The sequence below is a fragment of the Trachymyrmex cornetzi genome, unplaced genomic scaffold (genome assembly GCF_001594075.2).
Source record: "Trachymyrmex cornetzi isolate Tcor2-1 unplaced genomic scaffold, Tcor1.1 scaffold90, whole genome shotgun sequence".
NCBI classification, from domain to species: domain Eukaryota; kingdom Metazoa; phylum Arthropoda; class Insecta; order Hymenoptera; family Formicidae; genus Trachymyrmex; species Trachymyrmex cornetzi.
The window spans coordinates 955,750-979,005 of record NW_017300245.1 but is presented as its reverse complement, the minus strand read 5'-3'; the positions used below and the strand labels follow the sequence as shown (position 1 = coordinate 979,005).

The 23,256-nt window shown below is 35.0% G+C and overlaps 3 protein-coding genes and 1 pseudogene across 3 annotated transcripts; 2 read left to right on the top strand and 2 right to left on the bottom strand.

Moving 5' to 3' along the window:
* Positions 1-7,959: 7,959 nt before the first annotated feature.
* Positions 7,960-9,899, bottom strand: LOC108769382 (uncharacterized; annotated as a pseudogene).
* On the top strand, positions 8,302-14,245 carry LOC108769446 (uncharacterized). The gene is made up of 4 exons (XM_018520458.1): positions 8,302-8,378; positions 10,446-10,698; positions 12,566-12,911; positions 13,657-14,245. The coding sequence occupies exons 2-4, from the start codon at positions 10,465-10,467 to the stop codon at positions 14,016-14,018; spliced, it is 942 nt and encodes a 313-aa protein (XP_018375960.1). The 5' UTR covers positions 8,302-8,378; positions 10,446-10,464; the 3' UTR covers positions 14,019-14,245.
* A 530-nt stretch (positions 14,246-14,775) lies between these two features.
* LOC108769384 (embryonic lethal abnormal vision) lies at positions 14,776-18,282 on the bottom strand. Its single transcript, XM_018520328.1, has 6 exons — positions 17,731-18,282; positions 17,454-17,638; positions 16,459-17,339; positions 15,746-16,376; positions 15,423-15,570; positions 14,776-15,258 (listed from the first exon to the last, which is right to left on the bottom strand). The coding sequence occupies exons 1-6, from the start codon at positions 18,155-18,157 to the stop codon at positions 14,819-14,821; spliced, it is 2,712 nt and encodes a 903-aa protein (XP_018375830.1). The 5' UTR covers positions 18,158-18,282; the 3' UTR covers positions 14,776-14,818.
* Positions 18,283-18,929: 647 nt separating this feature from the next.
* On the top strand, positions 18,930-22,683 carry LOC108769406 (coiled-coil and C2 domain-containing protein 2A). Its single transcript, XM_018520374.1, has 3 exons — positions 18,930-20,583; positions 21,557-21,708; positions 21,821-22,683. The coding sequence occupies exons 1-3, from the start codon at positions 18,930-18,932 to the stop codon at positions 22,364-22,366; spliced, it is 2,352 nt and encodes a 783-aa protein (XP_018375876.1). The 3' UTR covers positions 22,367-22,683.
* Positions 22,684-23,256: the final 573 nt, after the last annotated feature.

The window sequence follows — 23,256 nt, the reverse complement described above, 5'->3', positions numbered from 1 at the left end:
CCCAGGTAAAAATGTTATATATATGGACATATTTTATATATATTGTAATATAAAATATGTCAATTTTTTATATAATTATATATAATTTTATATATAAGTTTATATAATTATGTATATGAAACATTTTTTCCTGGGCAGTTGTTTGAGAAATATCTTGTCACTTCCCGAACAAATTTCTAATAGTTAAAATTATAATATTTATTATATTGTTCTCTTGTATATTGTTTTTGAATGTTAAAAACTTTAAAAATTGGAAATAGAAATGGGGTAAGGAATGGAATATTCCTCACTCCATAGGGTATTATCGACAAATAACTTATTTAACTTTTGCCTTAAAAATGGCGATGGGGCCAATATATATACGCTGGTACGTTGAGAATAATATTGAAATGACTTCATATTGAATTCATGTTGTCTACATTACAGCCCCTAGCGTTTGTTATTCGACGCATTAACAGATAACAGACAATATGTAACGATATGTTTGATTTTTTAATTATAATGTAAAATCTTTTAGTAGTGCATCAATGAATGGCTAAAAAGTAATATTTGTGTATTTTCCGTTATCATTAGATTTATCTATATATATTTCTACACCATTTTGAGGACAATGGTTATGAAAAATTTATTTTTTCTCGTCTACCAATCGAAGCTTGTGACTTTAAGATTAGAAAATACAAGCTTAGCATGATATCTTTGTGCGAATCCACATTTAGCTTTGAGTGAGTGAGATATTTACGCTTTCTGAAGCAATATAAATGATTAAAATATAACATTCTATTATTATTCGATGCTATTAGTAATGTCTATATTGCATATTTACGCATAATGAGTTTACACATGATGCAACACATGCATATATATGACATTTATATCGATTAAGTCTATACAATAATCGATTATATCTATACAATTTTTTATTTATCATTATTGTGATATATATAGAATTAATCTTTTATTGTGAAAGAAATTGTATAATTTTCTGGCACATATTAATAACATACACGGTTTAGCATTTTTATTCTTTATATAATATAAAAAGATTAAGTTAGAGTTATTTAAATAGCAAATATATAAATATTTTCATATGTTTAATCAGACTATTTCTGTCGTTTATATTTTTAGATAAAATCTGTTCATACAATTCAGGTAAAAATTGTGAATAGATTCAAAATCAGCAAACAATAATATATATTTATATATATATTATATTTACTATCTTTTCGATGGGCAATTTAAAAGTATCGATATTTGATTGTGAATTTTGGTAGACAAATTTAAATCTGTAAAAAAAATAAATAAAATACTTCTACGATAAAAACTCGTTTTGACAAGTATACCAGAATTTTTTTTTAGATTTTTATATAATACAAAATTTATTCTGTTTCTCGAAAATGCTCATTGCTGACGAAAAAATTAAAATTCATGTTACCAGCGGAAGGTTAACCTTGTTATATATGGTTTTAATAAGCCGTATACAATAATACAATTATTTCTTTCTCTCTGCATAAAATTAACAACTTTCTCCTGGCTGCAACTTATACAATAAGATATGCATATATACATATATGTAATTAAAAAAAAAAACATGGACAACTATACAGAAGTTTCGAAAATACTTTCAGATTCCTGAATATACACAAACGCTTATATGTTCTCAACACAGTGTTCTTTCTTGAAATACACAGAGTGTTTTCAATATTTTCTAATTTGCAGAAAATGAATGTAATATGAACGAAGACGAAAGAACATGACAAATGTGTAAAACTAGCATTGAAAAATCGAGAGAAGGGAAACACTATTGCCTTAAGACATAGCGCATTTTTTAATATCTTGGAATTAGATATACGATAATTATACACGCTAAACTGTAACAACTTGTTAACGGATTTTCAAGAAGCTTGACAAATCGGAAACAATATTCTCTTTCTTTCATAGGAAATACTTCTGCATTATAACTTATCTTGTATCAAACATTGTAATATGTAACTGTTTATACCTGATAAGTAGTTAATTAATCGATTTACTGTGCGGATCTATCTTAATAGCGCTATCATCTCACCGATTAATAAACCGAATAATTTAATGTACGACGCAACTTAAATTGTCACAGACAGAGTAACTGAGTTTCATAATCGTAAATGTGTTGCATGCTGATTACATACGCAACGGTATTTTATATCTAAAGAAAAAATTGCTGTCAATTTACCTGTTTTCTTACACGCATTCGATCAGTGTCTTGCAGGAAACTCCTCCAAGTCAATACTATATAATATAGACCGAGAGAACATTGTGATACTCAGTGACTCGTATTATCTACTACGATCTACTTTTTATATTACGATTAATCAAAAATGTATCTAGTCCGGTGCATTGAAAATGGGAGGGAAGTTAACTTTTGCATTACACTTATTAATCGTAATGTAAATAGTCACGCTGTCTTATAGCTTTTATCTGAAATTAGGTACAGATTATAAAATAGAGAGAGAGAGAGAGAGAGAGAGAGAGAGAGAGAGAGAGAGAGAAAATATGTATTGTTTAGCACTGTCAGATCGAAGTCATACGCATTCACTATTTTTCACTACACAATTTCATTTGATACATATTGCCATCTCCTATAATATGGATACATATACCTATATAACACAATTTTCAATACATATACGCACATTCAATTTTATCCTTCGATATGTATGATTTTGTTAAAATATTAGATCGCTTGTTATTCGTTAATATATAATGTAGAATAGTTCTAAGAGAAAAATGGTCTGGAACACATCAAAAATGTGTTAAAATTTCGGTCAATTAATAATAAACGTCATTCGTTCCACCGGAAACGGATTGTTCTCGATTTGTTTCTTTTGGAATCTACATATCACATGTTTAAAATCTTTTTGAACGTATTATGCACTTTTTATCGGAACATTCCTAAGATTCGTGAATGCCTTTGTCAAAACAAGTAATTAATCTTGTACAAGCACAAGGGACAACGTATATTGCATGATTTCTTACAACTTATATAAGTTAAACCAGAGAAACTAATTTTTATCAAGTTTTAAAATGTGCTTGCAATATCATTATATTAGATTCAGAATTGAATTTTATTATTTCATTTTATAAACACACACACACACACACACACACACACACACACACACACACACACACACACATCATCATCATCGACTATTAAAGATCATTTTCTCTCAAATTAAAAAATTACTTTTTATAATCAGAAAAATAATGATTTTCTTGTGACATAAACATATAGTGTTAATCGAAAAATAACGATATATATCATTTTTAATATGTTTAAATACTTGTTGTGTTTACTTGTCGTCTTACACGTTGCGTCCTAAAATAAATATCTTGTACACATTTATTAATAAATAATGCATACAACCATTATATTTGCTGCATGTTGCACGCATAGGTACAATTAATTTTACTTGATAGTATGTTGTTCAATTTATTCGGTGAAATTACAATTGCATTTATGTAATGGATGTAATTCTACAGTTACAGTTCCAGTACTGTTAAGAATATGAGATATCAAAACTTTAATATATTTATTTATAATATTTTGAAATTTGAATAGAAATTCTCTTCAATAGAAGAGGTGACAAATATTATATTCTCGAGATATGTATTGACATGTAAAAAATATATATATTTTGCAATATAAGCATTATAAAGATGTATATTTATATTTATAATTATATATTTTAACTTATATAATTATAAAATTTTTATTTACAAACAAATTCTATTTAACTACTGAAGTTTGTTATGTACTGGAATTGACTGTACGACTGCAATATCAAAATATTAAAATTTATCGATTTTTTACCAATATGTTATAATACAATTGCTCAAAATTTCGATGTATATTAACATCTACGATTCATGAGACGAACTGTATCTTTTTAGATATTATTACGTAATAAATTGTTATCTCTAGCAATTCTCTGGGAATTCATTATTGTCTATATTATTATTACACTAATATATAATTATTATAATATATTCCAATGGGATAAGCGATACATAATTTTACGAAATTAAATGCATTTCTCTGAAGGAAACATTGCAAGTTTCTATCTCATTCTGACGAAGGAAACTGGATATTGCAGCTTGAAATGTCAGGTACGAGGTCAGATGAACTAAGCAGAAATCTAATCAATTACTCATTTTCCCACACTAACGCCCACGATATAGAGGAACTTCTCAAAGAGCTTGGACTATTTTGAATGTTGCCTTAGGAAGAAGAAGATAGGGAAAGATATTAATAGGAAAAAAAATCATCAGAAGCCTTTCACCGTGAAAAGCAAAAGCGTTCGCCTCGTTTCGTTCGTACGATTCATCAACTAGAATGCGTGCATTTATATTTTATATTAGACATACTTGCTCTAGGGAATATGTTGTACGCGAGAGATGTTGCGATCTGGACTTGACCTCGTAGGTGGACCTGAGCACGGACCGGTTATTCCGCGCACGGAAAGGCTTCTCAAATAGAAATGAAGGTTGTAGACCCTCGCCTACGGCGGAATCTCTCTTTGCATTAGAACCGATAGACACGGTGTTCACAATGCGCATTCAATGCACATTCTTCTTGCAACATTAGGACTGATTGATGAATATTAATACCTGTACATCACAAACTTGACCAAATCTAACCACGCAGGAATACCATCTTCCTTTAATGAATTGTCATTATAATTAACCAGGATACGTTCTGTGTAGTGCCTCGGAATTACTGGATGTCTTTTTAATCACAGCCTCTGGTTAATTTAGAATCTGTTTTTCCTCGATCAAAGTATCGAAGGAGGTTGTCATTAGCAGCTACTTTCTAGCTCTTAATATTATAAATTCATGATAAAATTTTAAATTAAAATCCTGATGACCTACTATTACGCTGCTTTTTGCTGAGGAGAGATCGACTTTATACTAGTCGGAGAATTAAAATTACAATTTGCGGGCACTCCCTATATCAATAAGTGAAGAATTACAAAATACATATCTAAGACTTTCCAAAATGATTTAGTTTTCCAATTGGAAATTGATTGAACGGCGATGAAAAAAGTTCGTCGCATTGGTTCCAGTGTCAAATGTTTTTTATTCGAAGAGCGTATCATTGATGAACCGTGCGGATCTGTTCGTCAATTAGAAATTTATAGAAATCACTACAGAACAGGCAATTTCGCCGAGAAGTCCTCGTGCGATTTATTTCCTTTCCAGGATATTTGCACTTCGGCTAGCCGTTACAGCGGGCGGCTCTTTCCGCTCAATTTCCATCGTTCTCGTGAGAAAGTATTCTTATTCCGGTCATGATACAGATGTATCCGCGCGGGACGATTCGCTTGTAATGATGCGCTGTGTAGCGAAGAGACACAATCGCGGATTGCAATATTTATCCCGTACCGCTTGACAGAGTTCTACTGGTGATATAATACAGGATTTGCATTTTTTCCAAAGTATAATAATTCATAAATATAAAAACTCTATATAAATCCATATAAATATAACTACATATTTTATGAATAACATATAAATATTAGAGTTATAAATGATATATAATATGACTCACTAATATACTCACAAAAGAATTTGAAAAATTAAAAATTATTGTCTACAACAAATCTGTTCTTTCGCCCCCAAGAACTATTTTAGCCAGTAACGTCGGATGGACCACCACACAGTGATGAAATTTCTGAGAGCTACAAAAGCCGGAAGCGGATGTTCGAGGAGCGTATCGAGCAAGTTGTCGACCGGAAACTGAAAGAGAGAACCCTGCGGAAGGAGCGAGAGTCGCCTTTACCGATTTGTATCTTCCTCATGGCCAGCCTTGCCGCTTTGCTGACTTCGTCGCATAGTGCAAACTGCGGAAATATTTTCCGTCCCGTTTTAGCGATGTCTCGCGAAAGTGCAGTTCGAGACATGAGTATACGGGCGCGTTTGCGTGCTCAAACGCTTTCATTACGGCGATGTGACAGGAAGAGAAGTCCGTGAAAGGCACTGGTCTTTCGTTGAGAAATGGAAAGAGCCTCTTCGTCATTATTCTTATCTGCCTAATAGCCTACACGCGTGAGATGCGTGTCAACTGATACTAATTGTAGTCTACAAAATCCTGATCTCCTAACATCTCGGCTAGAAAATGTACATCAATAAAAATGTCATCTCTTGTCGTTTCTTTAAAGATTTAGTCAAAAGCTAATATTTCAATAATTTATCAAAATCAGATCTGTCTTCTAAAATAATATGTTTCAAATTTGTCGCGCAAAAAGAATATATTCATTGTCCATTCCTTTTTTTGCCTTAATAGTATCCAATAATTCCATGGTTCCTTGCAGAGGAAGGAAGCTATCGATCGTCGAACCCGATTTTCACCTGAACGTTCCATCGAGCATGTCGGGACATGCCAAAGAGTTCCGATTTATGTGGCCAGCATGCTCAAGAATTTGATATTGAAATTTTATTCCTGGTGTTTGGATTTCAGAAAGCAGCACTATTAATTATGGTTTGTTAATTAGTAAGTTGTTGCTGATATCTCAATCAAATTCATTATTAAGATACGTTAATAATGAATGATTTTACGTATAATTTCTAAATATATTTTATACATATATAGCACGATATGATCTTCAAATATAATTTCTAAAATTTTTAAGTATATGTGAATACATCAAGTACGATAAAGAAAGCCATGATCGGTCAAAGTTAGATGTTTCAAATAATACATTATATATTCTTTATTAAATCAATTTATTCCAGATATGATTGCGCGCCGATAACTTTCGGATTTTCAACACAACCATTCTGAAACGCTAATAATCCTCCATAAATTAGATTAGAAAGAAAGAAAGAAAGTAAGAAACTTATTGCGAAAAATATTACCTCTGCCAGAATATATGAACTTGGGACCTCTCAACTTTCCGGAAAGAGTGTCTTAGCCAACTCGACCACTGAGGCTTCGGAAATGTTCTTCGCGAAAAATAATCCTGGCTGAGGTAATATTTTTGTAATAAATTGATTTAATAAAAAATATATAATGTATTATTTGAAATATCTAACGTTGACCGATTATGGCTTTTTTTATCGCATTTGATAATCTCTAAATACATATGTGAGCAAAATATCTCTAAAATATATTGACAAGAAAGTAAAAAACAAAATTAAAAGAAATATATATAGATATAAATTAATTAATTTATAATCTCATGATAATCTATAATACAAACTTATACTAATACATGCAGGGTGGGCCAAAAGTCTGGATACATCCAAATATCTCATAAACGATGCATTTTAGAAAAAAATATTTTTTACAAAAGTTGTAAGGCTTAAAAAGACGCGTTCAACGATAGTAGTTATTTGACCTAGGATGGCGTTGTCAAGGTCAAGTCAAGGTCAACATGAATTTTTTAAATGGGACCCCCGCTTTTTCATTACATATTTTTGTAGCTTATCTCAAGAGCTTCCCAAAATACTATAATTAAGTTCATTTTCATTAAATACTTTACGTAAGGTATCCAACTGACGGTTTCATTTTTGCACTAAAAATTCATTTTTATGTAAAAATGAAAATAAGAGAAACAATCTCCAATGACCTTGATCTTAACAAATGTTATTCAGGACATGATCCTGAACAACATTCAATAGGTTTTAGCCATCGGTCGGACATCTTGGGTAATGCTAATGCCGACGGTACTGTAACTTTCAAGCCTTATAACTCGCAAAATACTTAATGAAAATGAACTTAATTATAGTGTTTTGGAAAACTCTCGAGATAAGAGTTACAAGAATATGTAATAAAAAAGGGGGCGTTCCATTTAAAAAATTCATGTTGACCTTGACCTGACCTTGACAACGCCATCCTAGATTAAATAACTACTATCGTTGAATGCGTTTTTTTAAGCCTTACAACTTTTGTAAGAAACAATTTTTTCTAAAATGTATCGTTTATGAGATATTTGAGTGTATCCAGACTTTTGGCCCATGTATATATCTGTAAAAAAGATTCTTGGTACAAACGTCTAACAAGAAATCCATACTGAAGTTGCGACGTCGACGGTTTCTCAAATTCATGAATCTCAATGATAGTGTTAAAAAGTCAAATTGCTCGGGACCATCTGTATCGCCTCGTGCCAAAGCGTGTCGCGAATGTGGATGAACGCCTCGTTCTAATAACCTACTCCCACACTGCCGATCGGCCAGAGTGCTCGCTCGGTCGGTCCCCCGAGTCGAAGTCGGGTTCAGTCGTCTAGCGACCGGTTCCGAGGTTCGGGCCCTGTTCACCGCACGGGTCTGACTCACTGTTGCGACCGATGCGAGAATAGTGCCGCGGGAAAGCAGGGCCTTCGCTTCTTTCGCACGAACAGGTAAGTACGAGAACAGTTAATTTTATTTTAAATTATTAATAAATCGTGACTGAATAAAGATCCAAACGTTTTTGCTCTCAAGGGTTCTTCGAGTGACAAGAAGCTATTCACTGAATCACGAAATTAAAATATTCACCTCTCATTATACAGTTATTTTGTTTCGAGGAGTCTTTTATTTTCATTCGTTAAGGCCCAGTTTTACAACTCATGCTTAACTCTTAACGGAGGTTCAACTTGTTTCTCATCTTTTTCCAATTCTAAAATTGGAAAGAAACAATGAATAAGTTGAACCTCGGTTATGAGTTAACTGTCAGTTGTGGAACTGGGCCTAATTGTTCGAAAACTATCAGCACTTTTCTTCTGGAAATATTAAAGCCGAAAAATCCGTGAATTTCGAATTTTCGATACACATTGGTGAAGGATACATTAAATCATTATGAACAATTATGAAGATGCTATAGAATTTCTTTTACTCTTTTTTTATTCAAAATATGGATTTTTTATCCATATTGTTTTATGTACACACATTGTTATTTACTTTCATTATCCCATAATGCTAGAGTTAGAAACGATAACAAGTGTCTAGTTCTCTTACATATGAGAATACACAAGGAAAGCAATTTTATAACAAAGACTGGTTTCTACATTTATAAAGAGATACATTTGAAATTTAAAAAAATTCAATTCTATGTTACCTACTTTTATCTTGACTTTATTTTATAATTAAATATTTCCATAATTAAAAGCAGACTAATTTTTATTTATATCTAAGAAAAAAATTTTCACGTCAAGAATGTTTTGATGGAAGACCACATTTATCGCATTTAATATTTAATATTACATTTCCAGGTATACTTTTACATTTCTGCCTTGAAGTATTTGCAAATATTTCTGTGATGGAGTAGCACAGAGTCGAGTCAACATTCATAAATGATTAAAACCGAACTATTTAAATCTGAGACGAGAATTCTAATGCTATAGAATGTCGTGTGGGGGTCAAAATTAATTTATCTTCTTTTTTAATCTTACCATATGTATTCATATTGTTTTTATCTTGATCGAATATATGTTTCTATAGATTCTTACCTTGACGAATATGTGTCTCGCGATATCTGGGATACTACACGCGTGGAGTATCGGTGTAATAACCGGTTCAGTGGCTCCTTCGGCATTGTGTCTCTTTTTCTCTTTCGCGTAGCTTTCGAATGTGGCATTTAAATCGCTGACTTTATGCACCTTCGTGACTCCTTCGGGCCTTGGTCGCGTTGAGACAGCGATATCGATTAAGTACCAGAGTTCACGCTTACGTCCAACATAAAGTATACTCCACAGAGTACTCCGAATGAACGTGAAAATTCCACTCGACCTTGATTGCTGCTCGTTGAATGCTTGTTCTTGCGTCTCTAACGTACGTTGCGTTGACTGTTGCTGATCGTTGTAATTCGCGTGTGCGTTTCTCCGTTACTTTTTGAGTAGCGCTCGGTAATAGTGAGAGAGGTCATCAAACCTCCGCTTGGTCATTTCCATACGTGATTGTTCACCCGTGAATACATTAATTGTTATAACCTTCACTCTTTTAAATAATAATGTTACAGATAACAGCAAATTAATTTTGTTTCGCCTCTAACAACGTTTGAAATAATAATAATAATGAATTAATTCTGCTTTGTTTGAAACAATAATAGATTAATTATTAATGTAATCGATTGTATGTATATACAGAACGTACATAATATATAAATAAAAGAATAGCAATAAAAAAGGGCCTGCTAAATGTGGTAATTGTTAAATACGCGAGCACGAAACAGATTGATATGTATATAATAATGAAAGTAAATTATCAAATGAAACGGCATTCTCTTCCATTCGGATAGAACGATTAGCATAGCTTCGAACGGCGTTAACGTAGCGTGAATCATTGATGCGAATACGTAACGATCCACAGCACGGAAGAAAAATTTCGAATTCAAATGCGCGTTCAAGTACACATACAAATTGCATCACAATTGCATTGCATTTGCGATCGTTCGATCGGCACTTATACCTTGATGACTCGATCTTTTACAGAGGCCGGTTCGTGACCGACATGCATTTCCTCGTTCTTGGTCTGACATTACTTTTAAGTCTGCTAGTCGTAAGAAAAGTTTCTGCCCATGGAAGACTGATAGAGCCACCCTCGAGGGCCTCCATGTGGAGGTACGGCTTCGACACACCTCACGATTATAACGATCACGAGTGCTATTGCGGCGGGTTTACCAGGCAGTGGCAACGGAATAAAGGGAACTGTGGCATTTGCGGCGATCCCTGGGATTCTCCAACGGTGAGTCTGAAAAGGAAACGCTGAATGTTAGACATCCAGTCAATACCAACTAAAAGTAAAATAATATTAATAAATGTTACAATTTCACATTCAACAAAAAATTTAATTGTTATGTAACATCACGTATTATATTATATTATATTTGTATTGTTGAGAGTACGAAATTATAACATTGGTGTTATATTAGCTTTTAGTTAGTGTTGACTGGAGAAACGTAAAACATAAAATTTTCTTATATAAATTTGGTTTCAAAGTTTCAAAGTCATTTGGTTTAATCTCTTTAGACTTTAGATCACTCTGCAATTATAATTTGACATACATCAATATGAATTTTTTTGTTGTCTAAAAACTGAGACTAGAATTGTAATCTGTTTAGTACACATAAGTATATACAGTATCAAGAATAGTCTCATGTCTCATCATTGTGTTTCAAGATGAGCTGTTTGTCACACGACACGGCCTGCATTGGCCTTGCCGAATAATGGGAATCTGAGAGAGATTTAATTATAATGACAATGGAAAGTCTGCGAAGGTATAAGTTATTCGCGATGATAATTCAGCTACGCTATATGTATAATTACTTCCCGGCATCCTTCTTACAACACCGACTACACACCATTACGCGCAATTCTTCGCTCTGTTGACCGTGGAGTACCATACAACATCACCGTAATGTCGACACGTTTCTGAAAATTATCCAGTATGAATGTGGAAGGTCTGTGCATGTCGACTGATTCTTTTACTTAAATGTTAATGAATAAAATACACCGAAATTTAAATAGTAAAAAAGTCATTTAGATGAGAAAGCAACAAATGTCAAGTCGATGAAACAAATAACATAATTAATGCGAAATAATTATTCGATCGACTCGATATAATTGTTACAGTCACAATTCTCAACAGGAAAAACTTTCATCAGACATTTAATTCGTTCAGAAGAAAATGTTGCTATAGTGGATATGCTAACAACATTTTCGATGCTATTTGTTAGACACTTATTCGTTTCTCCCTTCCTATCCCTAATGAAAGTGAGTGAAATGTACCTTGCTGCACACAAAGCGCAGTTTATTATTCTGAATTAAATGACGTGCAATGACTCGAGACACGAGAGAAAGAAGTAATTACTTTCCACGCTGTTTAATAACAGAAGGACTTCGCAACCGTGAACCAATTATTGATACATTGTTTTCTTTAGAATCGTGCATTCAAGCACGCAATAAAATCATGCATTTGAAAAAAAAAGCAGAATCTTTTAATTTTGCAATTCTAATTCACCCCAAATATTGTTCATATCACATGAATTAATATTTTGTCTCCAATTCTGTCGTGTATTACAGATCGTCGAAAGTGAGCTTCATTCAAATTAGGATGATAAACAAAATTCGATCTATTCCAGATTTAATTGCGAATTAAATCATCGGATTACAGCATAAAAATTATAAACTTAGAATTTTGCTTTCACTCTGATTGTGCATGGCGTTGACTACAGAACTCGAAAGAAGAAAAGGCGGTTACTGTAATAATCTCTCATAGTTTTCGTGATCTCGTGTCTCGTATTCCTATTAATCGACCGCATTTTCGTTGCGAGGCTTTTTATACGGGATACTTGGCCTTGATACGTATGTCTGATATCGCATGGACGAAAGTAGCCCGAAACGGAAGTGAAATCCGTTTTCTTCTTTCTCTCTCTCTTTTATCAGCATTCGCATTTATTTTCTTCCTCGTTTCACACACATGCAAACGGAGTTCTGAAAGAAAAATATCCTGTACTATGTAATATTAGTATATAAAATATTATATATATATAACGTATTAAGTATGAAAAAGGAACATACAGTAAATATTCCATTTTATTTTATTTTTTAAGCCACGTGTTCATGAAACGGGTGGCAAGTATGGGAACGGCGTGATTGTTCGGCGTTATCGGACCGGATCGGTCATACCGGTCCGTGTGGAGTTGACGGCGAACCATCACGGCTACTTCGAGTTCCGCACCTGCGCCATGACCTATCGTGACCAGGAGGTCACCCAGGAATGTCTGGACCAGCACCTGCTGCATGCTGAGAATAGATCCACCCGTTATTACCCTGGTCCCGGCAACCGGGTCTTCGAGGGCTATTACAAATTACCGGAAGGTCTGACCTGCGCTCAATGCGTCTTCCAGTGGCGATACATTGCCGGGAATAATTGGGGCGACTGCGGCAACGGCACAGGTACGTCGATTCTCTCCGATATTTGACCGCGAAATGCGTATGCAGCGTCACTATGAATGAAGATACGTATTATGGATTACCGAAGCATGGAAGGTCGCTGTTATTAAGCTAAAACTAGACTCTAAAAAAGAAAAAACAAATGTATTGTCTGCTAAATTTATAATGGGCCAAATGGCAACAGAGAATTAAAGTAAGTCAGAGTTCACATATGAAAGACGATCTGGAACAAGCATTTTGCCGTGTCGCGAATAATCTAAAAACGTTTTTGTGAATTCTACCTTATATTCGATCTTGATTCGTATATCTTAACTATATATATATATATATATATATATATATATAACAATCAGTAACCCTGCCATACATCATTAAGATTCTATTGGAGCGCTAGAAAGTGTTATTACTTTATCCTACATAATAAGAATGACTCAAGAGAGTTGCAACTTTTCTTGCATAACATTACCATTTGATGGCTTCGTTTGGTAAAGCAAAGCGTGTCTAGTTTACTCCATGCGAATTAATAATTGGCACACTAACAATTCGTGATATTTTTATTATAAAAATCAAATCTGATTGATCTTATCTGGAAACAATGTTATAGAATTATAGAATAATCGTAAATATTGCTTATAATGTATGTGTGTGTGTAATAAAATTGAATATCTTTTTTGTGTGTATGTGTATAAGTAAAATACTAGATAGAATTTTTCCATACATCAAATCAAAAAGTCACATGGATGTTTAGGAGCGGTGGGATGTGGGCCTCAGGAAGAATTTCGAGCCTGCGCTGATATCGCCATTGGTGATAACGAGGCAACGTTACCACCAAGGCAACCGACCAGTCCCACACCCACAGACAAATTGCCGACGGACACGAGCCCATTGCCGAGATCCGGGCCATATTGGCTGTTCAGTGTTATCATCGCTGGTACGTGCCTGTTGGTGGTGCTGGCTGCTATGGCGTTGCTTTACACGTACTACTATCACGCTGGTAGAGCCAAAAAGTGGCTCATGGCGAGGAGACTCCTGGTACAGGAGAGTCCGCCAGTTGCCCCACCGAGGCATAAACGACATCATCACGTATCGAACACGCAGCTTCAGCTGTAGAATTGTACTCAATTGTCAGTATTGCATCCTGGAGAAAAAGTAGCTCGAAGAATTTTCCGATTCAATCAATACTCGAATCGTCGTGCGAAGTACATTTTGTCCTAACTCTAGCCTGACGTTCAAATGTGACAGACGCATACATAGCATTCATTCATGAAGAGACTGCATTTCAAGCGATATATCTTCATACTCAGCACATTCTCTCTCTCTCTCTCTCTCTCTCTCTCTCTCTCTCTCTCTCTCTCTCTTGTATATAAATATCAATAATTTTATATATATATATGTATTAAAAGTATTTATTTTATATAATTATTTATCTTGTGATATATTTTTTCCTTCATAATCTTTTAATATAAAACAGAAAGATTAATTTGTACCAATAGTTTAGGTTTACTAATACTGAATTAATAATTATCTATCTCTATGGATTGTGTGTGTGGCATTTCAAATAAGATTTTTTAGAAAAAAAAAATCATTTACACATGCGTAAAAAAAAGTTTAAAAAGTAGAGCACTGGTATATACGCATACATAATTGAGTACAATTTATACATTTTTTAACTTATAATAATGTAACGTACAGAATTTTGTAGTAACTGCACATTTGACTTTTTAACAGCACTCGTATATCATAATATACAACGCACATTTGATAAATTTTAACGGCAGATCCGTTCACTGTAACAGTATTACCACTAACATATAAGTTTTAATATTACATAATATATAGCCTATATAAGTTTTAAAATTAATGCGACATTAATAGACTGAGAAAAAAATATGCTTGTACGATACAACAAGTTATTTTTTATTGATAAACATATTCCTAAAATCTTGATTGCTCATCGATTGTGTGTGATTTCCATCTGAAGCTGCACTACTGTTACTGCTACTCTTTTTAACATTACGAGGAACCATAGACAATAAAGTCTTGGGCACGCCAAATGCTGTACGGCTCGTCGATGTTCCACCGAGTGATTTTACTTGTCCTGTATTTTCTTCTGTTTGGATTTTTTTGCGATCAGGCGGTTGACTTATAGCAACGTTGATTACTTTGTCCTGAATCTTCATACCGTCTGTGCTCAAAAGAGCTTTTGCAGCGATCGCTTCGTCATGATACTCAACATAAGCCAACCCTTTCGAGTGCCCATTACGGTAAGTAACCAGACGAACTTCCTTCAAATCTCCATGAACCTTAAAAATCTCTTCCAATTCTTCTTTTGTCATTGTAAGTGGAAGTCCTTAAACATAATATTGAATGCAAGAGTGATATTACCAGAAAATATTATTCGGAGAATTTGAAAATATATGATTTGACTAAACGTAAAGAGTGCACAGAAAAACACAGAAAAAAATAATTCTATAATCATTGCGCGTATATGATTTATTGATAAACATGTCGTACCTTTAACAAAGAGTTTGTTTTTTTCAAGCGTAGAGCGATATTTAAATACTGAACTTCTGGTATTCTTGTTAGAATCACATTTTGAAATAAACATAGGACGTCCTTTTACAGGTGTTCTATCTAATTTCAAAGCTTCTTTCACGGCTTCCTAAAACAATAGATCAAACAATTATATCTTTATTTTAATATTTCAAAATTTTAAGGAATTAAATGTTATAATTATAATTGCGTACATTTCAACGATTATCTTTTTTATTCACACTTAGCTACATTTTCATTTAAAGTTTATTAAACAAATTTATTAAATGTTAAAATATACGTACTGTACTACTTAATTGTATATAGCAGAATCCTTTGCTACGTCCCTTGTAATCCTTAATCATTCTGAACAACGTTATCGGTTCAATGGATTTTAGAACATCTCTTATTTCGTCTTCGGTCGTGGTGTAATCTAAATTACTGACAAAAATTGTAATACTATCATCTACTTCATGCTGACTATCTTTATCATCTACATCTTCATCCTCGATCATTTTATAACCAGGTGGTGGTACGATTTCTGGCTTTGATTTCTTTTGATCATTTGTTGTCTTCTTATCAGTATTGAAGATACTTGCTCGTAATTTTGGTTTCAGTCGGACATCAGTTTTTACGATTTTTGATGGGGAACTTCCTAAATTTTTCCATTTACCATCATCAAACTTTCTTTTACTCGTCATTTTCTTATCTTGTGTGGACAATTCACTCTGAGAAAGAACTTGCGCTTTTTGTCTTTCTGTCGTAACTTTATCGAGCTTCTCCTTCGTTTTTGCTTCACAGAACTCCATTTGCTCCAAAGTTCCTTTATCACGCTCAAAATCTATCCATGAATTCGCTATACTTTCTGGCCAATCTTGTGTGGAACTTAAGGCTTTCTGGTACAGTTTTCTTAAATGCTTTGAATCTCCGTAACTTCTATAAATAAATTAGAAAAATGCTTTAAAAAATAGAAGAAAGTTATAAATATAAAAGTTATCATTATATTTAAATATATTACTTTTCTAGAATTATGTACTCCAACCAGTAAGAAGCTGTTGCAGAATGCTCCTGCGAAAGAATATCAGCCCATAATCTTCTGGCTTGTTCCATATTATCTGCTTGTATCGCTTCAAATCTTGCCCAGTATTGTAGAATAACGCAATTGGGATCGCCGTCCAAACCAAAGTATTTTGCCAGATGCTCACACGCTCTGTTAAACGTTTTACGAATAACATCTAGATATTTATCTCTTTCTTCGTCAGGATATTGATCGAGTCTGCGCCTCAGACATTCAAGATACATGATCCACAGATTACGATAATCTTCTGCTGTTGAAAATCCAGCAGACAAGGCATTCTCCAATAGCGTTTGTATTTCCGATATATGTTTGTCCCATTTCTCATACGATCTCATCCATTTTTGCCAAATTATTGAGCACCAAGGAATGTTCCTCGATGCTCTTTGATAAATTGGATCCAGTTCGCGCTCAGGTCTTGATTCACTTTCTAGATAAGCGATATAATCCAACCAAATCGACGTTTCTAAACAATTTAGATCAGTTATTGCTCTCTCATATAGAATTCTAATAAGATCTGAGTTATTTTGTTTCATGTATAACAAGTATCCTTTATAAGTGTCAAGTAGTTCATCTTGGTTTTGTGCAGAGATAAGCTTCTCCTCATAAGGAAGGAACGACTCTAATTTAGCAGAACTCTGTTTAAAGCATTTTGAAATGGATTTTTCATCAATATCTACTTCTGTATCATATTTTGCGCACCATGATTGGTATTCCTCATATGTCTTATCCATGTCTAAAAGAGGATTAGATAATTGACGTTTGAATAAACTTACAATGCGTTCCAATTGAGCCTTGTTTTTTCTTTTTTCAGTATTATCCTCCTAAAACATAAATGTAGGACAAAGGACATAAATATAAATATAAGAAAAAGAAAAAACATTATGTCAAATGGAAAGTTTGTTTCTGTTATATTTACTTCAGCATGTATTTCTTACCAATGGCAATAGAGAGGCAAACAATATATTCTCATATTCACGATATGCTTCCCATATTATCGCTCCTTTTGTGACATGCATTCCAACAACAGCCAATGCACGTTCAAAGAGTTGACGAACTTTCTCTTCATCCTTGCCTATGTAGCCAATGCTGAACTGTAAGTATTCCAACCATACTTCCACAGCTGAAAGTACATAGTTACAGTGTTATGATCTCCTTGTCCATACAAACAATAGTTCCAAATCTGCGACTTAAGGCAATCAAGGAAAAACTTACATACGTAATCCTGGATAGCTCGCTCACATAGTTTGACTACTTCAGTTTTCTGGTCATCAGTAGTCGCTAACTTGATCTCATCACTTATCCAAGCAAGCCAGAGTTCGGGGCTCAGCGGATATAAGTTGCTCATATTGTTCCTGGCGGCTCGCAAACGGTCAAGCTCGCCCATCGTGTGCAATTTGTTGATCAGGGCTACATGACTGGAATAGTCATACGGGTTTGTCGACAAGGAAGCTTCCAGGGCTTTCACCTCGGCCTCGTTAGCATCCTCGTCATCATCCTCGTCGTCATCATCGTCGCTGTCGGACTTGATCTCCACCACTTCCTTGTCGGCCTTTTCCTCCGTTTCGCTCGTCATCATCTCTTCCTCGTCCGAGATTCCTGGAGAAACTTCCTCGTTCAAGGCATCCATCTCCTCATCCATTTTCGCAATTCAAGATCACTTAACGTCTTTACAATCAATTACCAATAAAGTGCGTTAATTCATTTAAAATATCATCAATCTGCCGTCACAACTGTGAACTGTCACAAGCTGGACGAGAAAGGTTATGTTTTCGTGTCTTTTTCCTTTTTTTACCGCTATTCGGCGCCGCTCTCTCGATCAATCGTTTATACATGTTTTTATCGATGGAGCATATTTATACAAATTCATTTGGAGCGATTTTATGAGATGTCGCTATTTGTTCGATTGAACACTATCAGCTGATCTGTCAGGCTGTCAGCTGTCACGAGGATCGTTGCCATGGAAACCGAAGACGCCAAAACAAACGTTTATTTGCGTTTATTTAGGTTGATTTAGGTCCCGTTGACAAATTACAGGCACAGTATAAGCCTGTTTGTTATATAATTGAAGTTTTTTTTATAATTGAACTAATATACATTCTTTATACTTAAAATAAAATAAGTATATGTTTGATATTGTGCAAAAGCGAAAAGAAAAGTTCCAGTAAAGTACAGTGCAGCAATAAAGAACTTTGTTTACAATAGTTTCATAACATTGTGACGACTTAATTGATACAAATTAGAGATAATTTAGAAGCATTATAGTTTAGAAATTTTGTTCACTAAAAGTTAAATAATAAATAACAGCTGGTATGCCGTAAGGTGTAATAAATCACGTGGGAATTAAAGCACGAAAAAAGACACGAAAACATAACTTTGGAGTAAAACCCTTTCTTTTTTCTTATAATCGCAACATGTCTTCCTCTGACATTGATTTTATAACAGGATCCGCACGAGGCTCGCAAGACAAAACTGAGGAAGATTTTAGCCTCTGCTACGCGTATCCCGTGATCGACAACAATCAGAAAACTAGCGAAGTGCTTATGAAGAGCAAGAGACCCGTGCGAGTGTCAGACAGTAAAAACACGTCAGTCGAGGATGGACTTTACATTTCCGAAAATCCATTCACTGACAAGATAGTCAAGCCTTATCGGCTCGACGACGTCAAATCGCTAGACTACGAATCACAGCCGCGGTTTCGCGGGAAACTTGTCGAAATCGCGGTACGGGACGTCCGCATTCACGCGCCGTGCGAGGAAGATCGGCCTGGGACGATCCCCGAAATCGTCTCGGTCTCGTTGCTTTTCAAAAGAAAGCTGATATTTACGGCAAACGGTCCATTCAATCGGAAGCTGTACAAATTATTCATGAGAAATTCGGAATGCCACAATCTCTCGATACAGGTGCACGCCCGACACGGGGGATCCAGCGTGCTTCCATTACCATTGCCCCAGCGTAGCGTTAGAGACTATAAGGTGGAGATAGATTTCGCGATCAGCGGCAGCTCGGGTAGAATATATGACGGGACTGTCGTTTGCACTATCTCTCTGTCGACAGACGGCAGCAGCGAGCCGGAGGAGAGCAATGCTTATCTTTATAGACCGAGCAACGATCCGAATGATCCACAGAACAGTCTTTCCTTATCGCGACCTCACACACGTTCCGCCAGCAAGAAAGATGTCAACTACTTTCTGCTGATGGACCCGGCTCTGGTTTTCAACACGGACGTCGGTGTGATTCGCAAAGCGTCGTCGCGTGAATCAAAACCGCCAGCTATCGTCGTGACCGAGCAGTCGGCGTTCTCCCTGCTGGACGTGTCTCTGAAGAATTTGTTCCAGGCTAGCCGGCCGCTCAGGCCGTCGTCCAGTACTCGCAGGCATCACACCATAGGGAGAACGATCCTCGCAGTCACCATCCTGCGAGGGGTGGAGGTGCCGGTGAGGGAGGAATCGGCGCTGGTCACTCCTCTGTTGGAGGTGGAATGGGGCAACGTCGTTCACACGACCGCGACGGCGGAGGGGCCAGCACCTATCTGGCAACAAACCATGCATTTTGAATTGCCGAGGCAAAACGGTGAACACTGTGTAAAATTCCGCCTGTACGATCAGCACCCCGTCTGGGGTCAGCAATGGCTTGGTGAGGCGAGAATACCTCTGGAAAGTCATAGGAATTATCAGGAACTTGAACGATGGGTCGCTTTGTCCCCTTTGTTTAGTCCCGTATTGTCGTTCGGCTATGTGCAAGCCAGCCCGGGTCGCTCGCACACTCGGATCTACGTGCTGATGAAGATGGAGCAGCCCGGCAATGCCAAGTCTTTAGAAGCTAACGCCATCGATACTTTGTTAAAGGGAATCCAACGCTGCCTGGTGACGCCTTACAAAATAACCGGTGTAGAGGCTCCCGACGACGCTGCACGACTTACCATGCTTCTACCGTCTTTGCCAATGCACTATGGCCCGGTCCCGCCACGCCAGGCCTTAAACGTGAACAAGGTGGATCACTACGGCAGGGCGGCTTTGCTGGCAACATTGCTGCAAGGTTCCGGTTTGCAGTCGTATGTATTACTAGGTACGTCATTACGCAATTAATCAAACCCTACTAAAAAAAAATCACAAAGTTACATAACGAAATCGTGTAATTGAAACAAGTAAATGATATAACTGATTGTTCCAAATTACTACGTGATTTTTTAAATCACGTAATTAGAAAGTTACATGATATTAGAAATAATTTTTTATTTATCATATGATTTTATAGTTATCGAATTTTAAATAATTAAATGATAGAAATAGAAGAAAAAAAAATATCATGTGATCTTTCAAATTATGTAATTTAAAAAAATCATGTACTGATTTGAAACGATCCATTACGTGATTTATATGTTTTAGTTATATGATTTCGTTATATAACTTTGTGACGTGATTTTTTTCAGTAGGGAAGTTGTGTTTCAAAATTATATAATCAAATGAGCATCTTATTTAACTTTTATTTTGTCATTTTGAAAATATTTAGTAAATTAACAATAATTATGTATAATGGCATAAGATATTGTTAGTAATTTTTTTATTCTATTATTTTAATTGTTATTTTACATATTATTATAAAAAAATGTCTATTGACTAGGAAGTAGCGGGAGAACCTCCTTAAGTACAAATTTCTGTCGAAAAAAGCATCAAATTTGTAAATTCTATTATATTCAATAAGGCCAGTGTAAATTGGTAGCAGATATACAACAAAATCCGCTGACGTAACATGACAAATTGTCGTGCAAAGCTTTTTGACAATTTAACAGCAAATGATCAAAATCAAAATTGACCAAAGTTTTGCTCGGTTTTTGCTGTCTACGTACGCAAACTTTGATAGCAATACTTAAACTTGTTGCTGACACAGATTGCATTAGGTATCACCAACTCTATTCGAGTTTGATGCCAATTTGACGATAATTTGCTATCAATTTGTTTTCTGGGCGACTACGCTATCATTTTTGTTTTGATTTGCACTGAAGCGCGATTTTATTCAAAGCATATATTTGTGGACATAGGTTCTTCACAAATAAGCCGATGGACCGCATTTGTTTTAAGCATCGAGAAAAACGACGTCGTCCTATGGGATCCCGAGATCGGGGATCGTTATAAATTGAGTGACAGTCGCTGTTCGTTGATGAAAGTATCTCGCTTGATCAATCACTCTGGCGTTAGTATAAAAAAATTAATTAATTTTTCCAAACAATCACAAATTTACATTCCCACTTCGTGATCTCTTAATTTTTTTATCTTATATAGTTTTATGAGTCTCGCTATTGTAGATATGGGAGAATATGCAGAGGTCTATTTTGCCTCACAATTTAAGATACAACGTGACGATGAGCAAAGATTGGCGGCCACTCGTGTCTGTCGCCGCATCAACCAGCAGTCGATCCGTTCAAACGTCGGAACCGACAGTGATACAGATACCCGAGGAAGATGCGCAGGAAAAGGAAAGCGCGCCAGAAATGGAGCAATACTTGCGAGACAAATTGTCCGGCTGGCGTAGCGCTCTTGGTTTAACAACGATATTTAATCGTCACGCGGTCAATGTTTTGCGAAGCTTTGTTTCCGACATTCCGAATGATATGACGCGTCAAGTGGACAAAAGGGACCTGAAACAATTGTACAGAGCTTATCACACACATGGTTTCCTTCTGAACCTGCGTCAGACTGCCCTTGATGAACTGGCGGAGCAAATAGCCGCCACAAAGGTTCACAATATCACCGGTCCTGTCGAATTTGCTCTTGTTTGTCATATACAACGGTACATTGGCAAGACGTGCTCGATATGGTTGGCTCTAGCGATTTTACGAAGTCGTGGTTAATCACAATCTCGTATGATGGGGATATTTAAAATGTCTTCAATCGACACGTCTAAAAATAAAATAAATAGTATTGTAAATATTATTTAATCACAACTAAAATTTTTTAAATATTGTTTCTTAAAGAGTGAATGGGTCTTGCTTGCAAATTACGCTGTTAAAATGTGATGTAAATAATTGCTAGACTGATAAACAATAGGGAAACAATAGGAAAGATTAAACATATTTCAGTTTATATTCAAACATATTTAATCGTTCGAAGTTATTGTTTCTCAATATTTTATCTTCCCCATTTTTACGTGAAAGAATACGATTTAATATACAGCGATTTATGTGTCTGATGCAATCTTATTAACCATGTAAAATATTTGTTTTAAAGTAATTTTATTAACTTTAAGATATAATACAATAAAAGAACATGAGAAAAAAATTATTTTATATATAATATTTGATATACAATAATTAAAAGTCAAAAATTAATAAATACTTTGTGAAAGATTTTATCGAAAGGACAAATAAACGTAAGCTGTAAAGAATTAACACAATGCATTTCTTTGTTTTAACGCATTGCGCAGCAACGCCAGTTTTATAACAATTGCGTGATCCGTTACATTATAATAATGATATACACATATTTATATAAACACATTAACAATATAATAGAATAACCTAATTATCTAAGAGAAATATATTATGAGGAAACACACGATCTCCGCGCAAATGAACATGATCCATCGTCGCAAATGATTATCTTGTAATTTATTCAGTTACTAATTGTTATTTGTAAATTTTGTTGATATGAGAATATAAAAATCGTACGCTGTATAAAGACAGATTCATCATGATTTATAATGTACGAACAATTGGTGGTTTTTTTGCCACATTTTTCTGTT

Coding starts and splice junctions, on each gene's coding strand:
- LOC108769446 (XM_018520458.1), top strand. CDS start 10,465: ATGCATTTCCTCGTTCTTGGTCTGACATTACTTTTAAGTCTGCTAGTC. Junction 10,699..12,565: donor ATCCCTGGGATTCTCCAACG/GTGAGTCTGAAA, acceptor TTATTTTTTAAG/CCACGTGTTCATGAAACGGG. Junction 12,912..13,656: donor CGACTGCGGCAACGGCACAG/GTACGTCGATTC, acceptor ATGGATGTTTAG/GAGCGGTGGGATGTGGGCCT.
- LOC108769384 (XM_018520328.1), bottom strand. CDS start 18,157: ATGGATGAGGAGATGGATGCCTTGAACGAGGAAGTTTCTCCAGGAATC. Junction 17,639..17,730: donor AGCTATCCAGGATTACGTAT/GTAAGTTTTTCC, acceptor ATGTACTTTCAG/CTGTGGAAGTATGGTTGGAA. Junction 15,571..15,745: donor ATATACAATTAAGTAGTACA/GTACGTATATTT, acceptor CTATTGTTTTAG/GAAGCCGTGAAAGAAGCTTT.
- LOC108769406 (XM_018520374.1), top strand. CDS start 18,930: ATGTCTTCCTCTGACATTGATTTTATAACAGGATCCGCACGAGGCTCG. Junction 20,584..21,556: donor GCAGTCGTATGTATTACTAG/GTACGTCATTAC, acceptor TTGTGGACATAG/GTTCTTCACAAATAAGCCGA. Junction 21,709..21,820: donor GCTTGATCAATCACTCTGGC/GTTAGTATAAAA, acceptor TCGCTATTGTAG/ATATGGGAGAATATGCAGAG.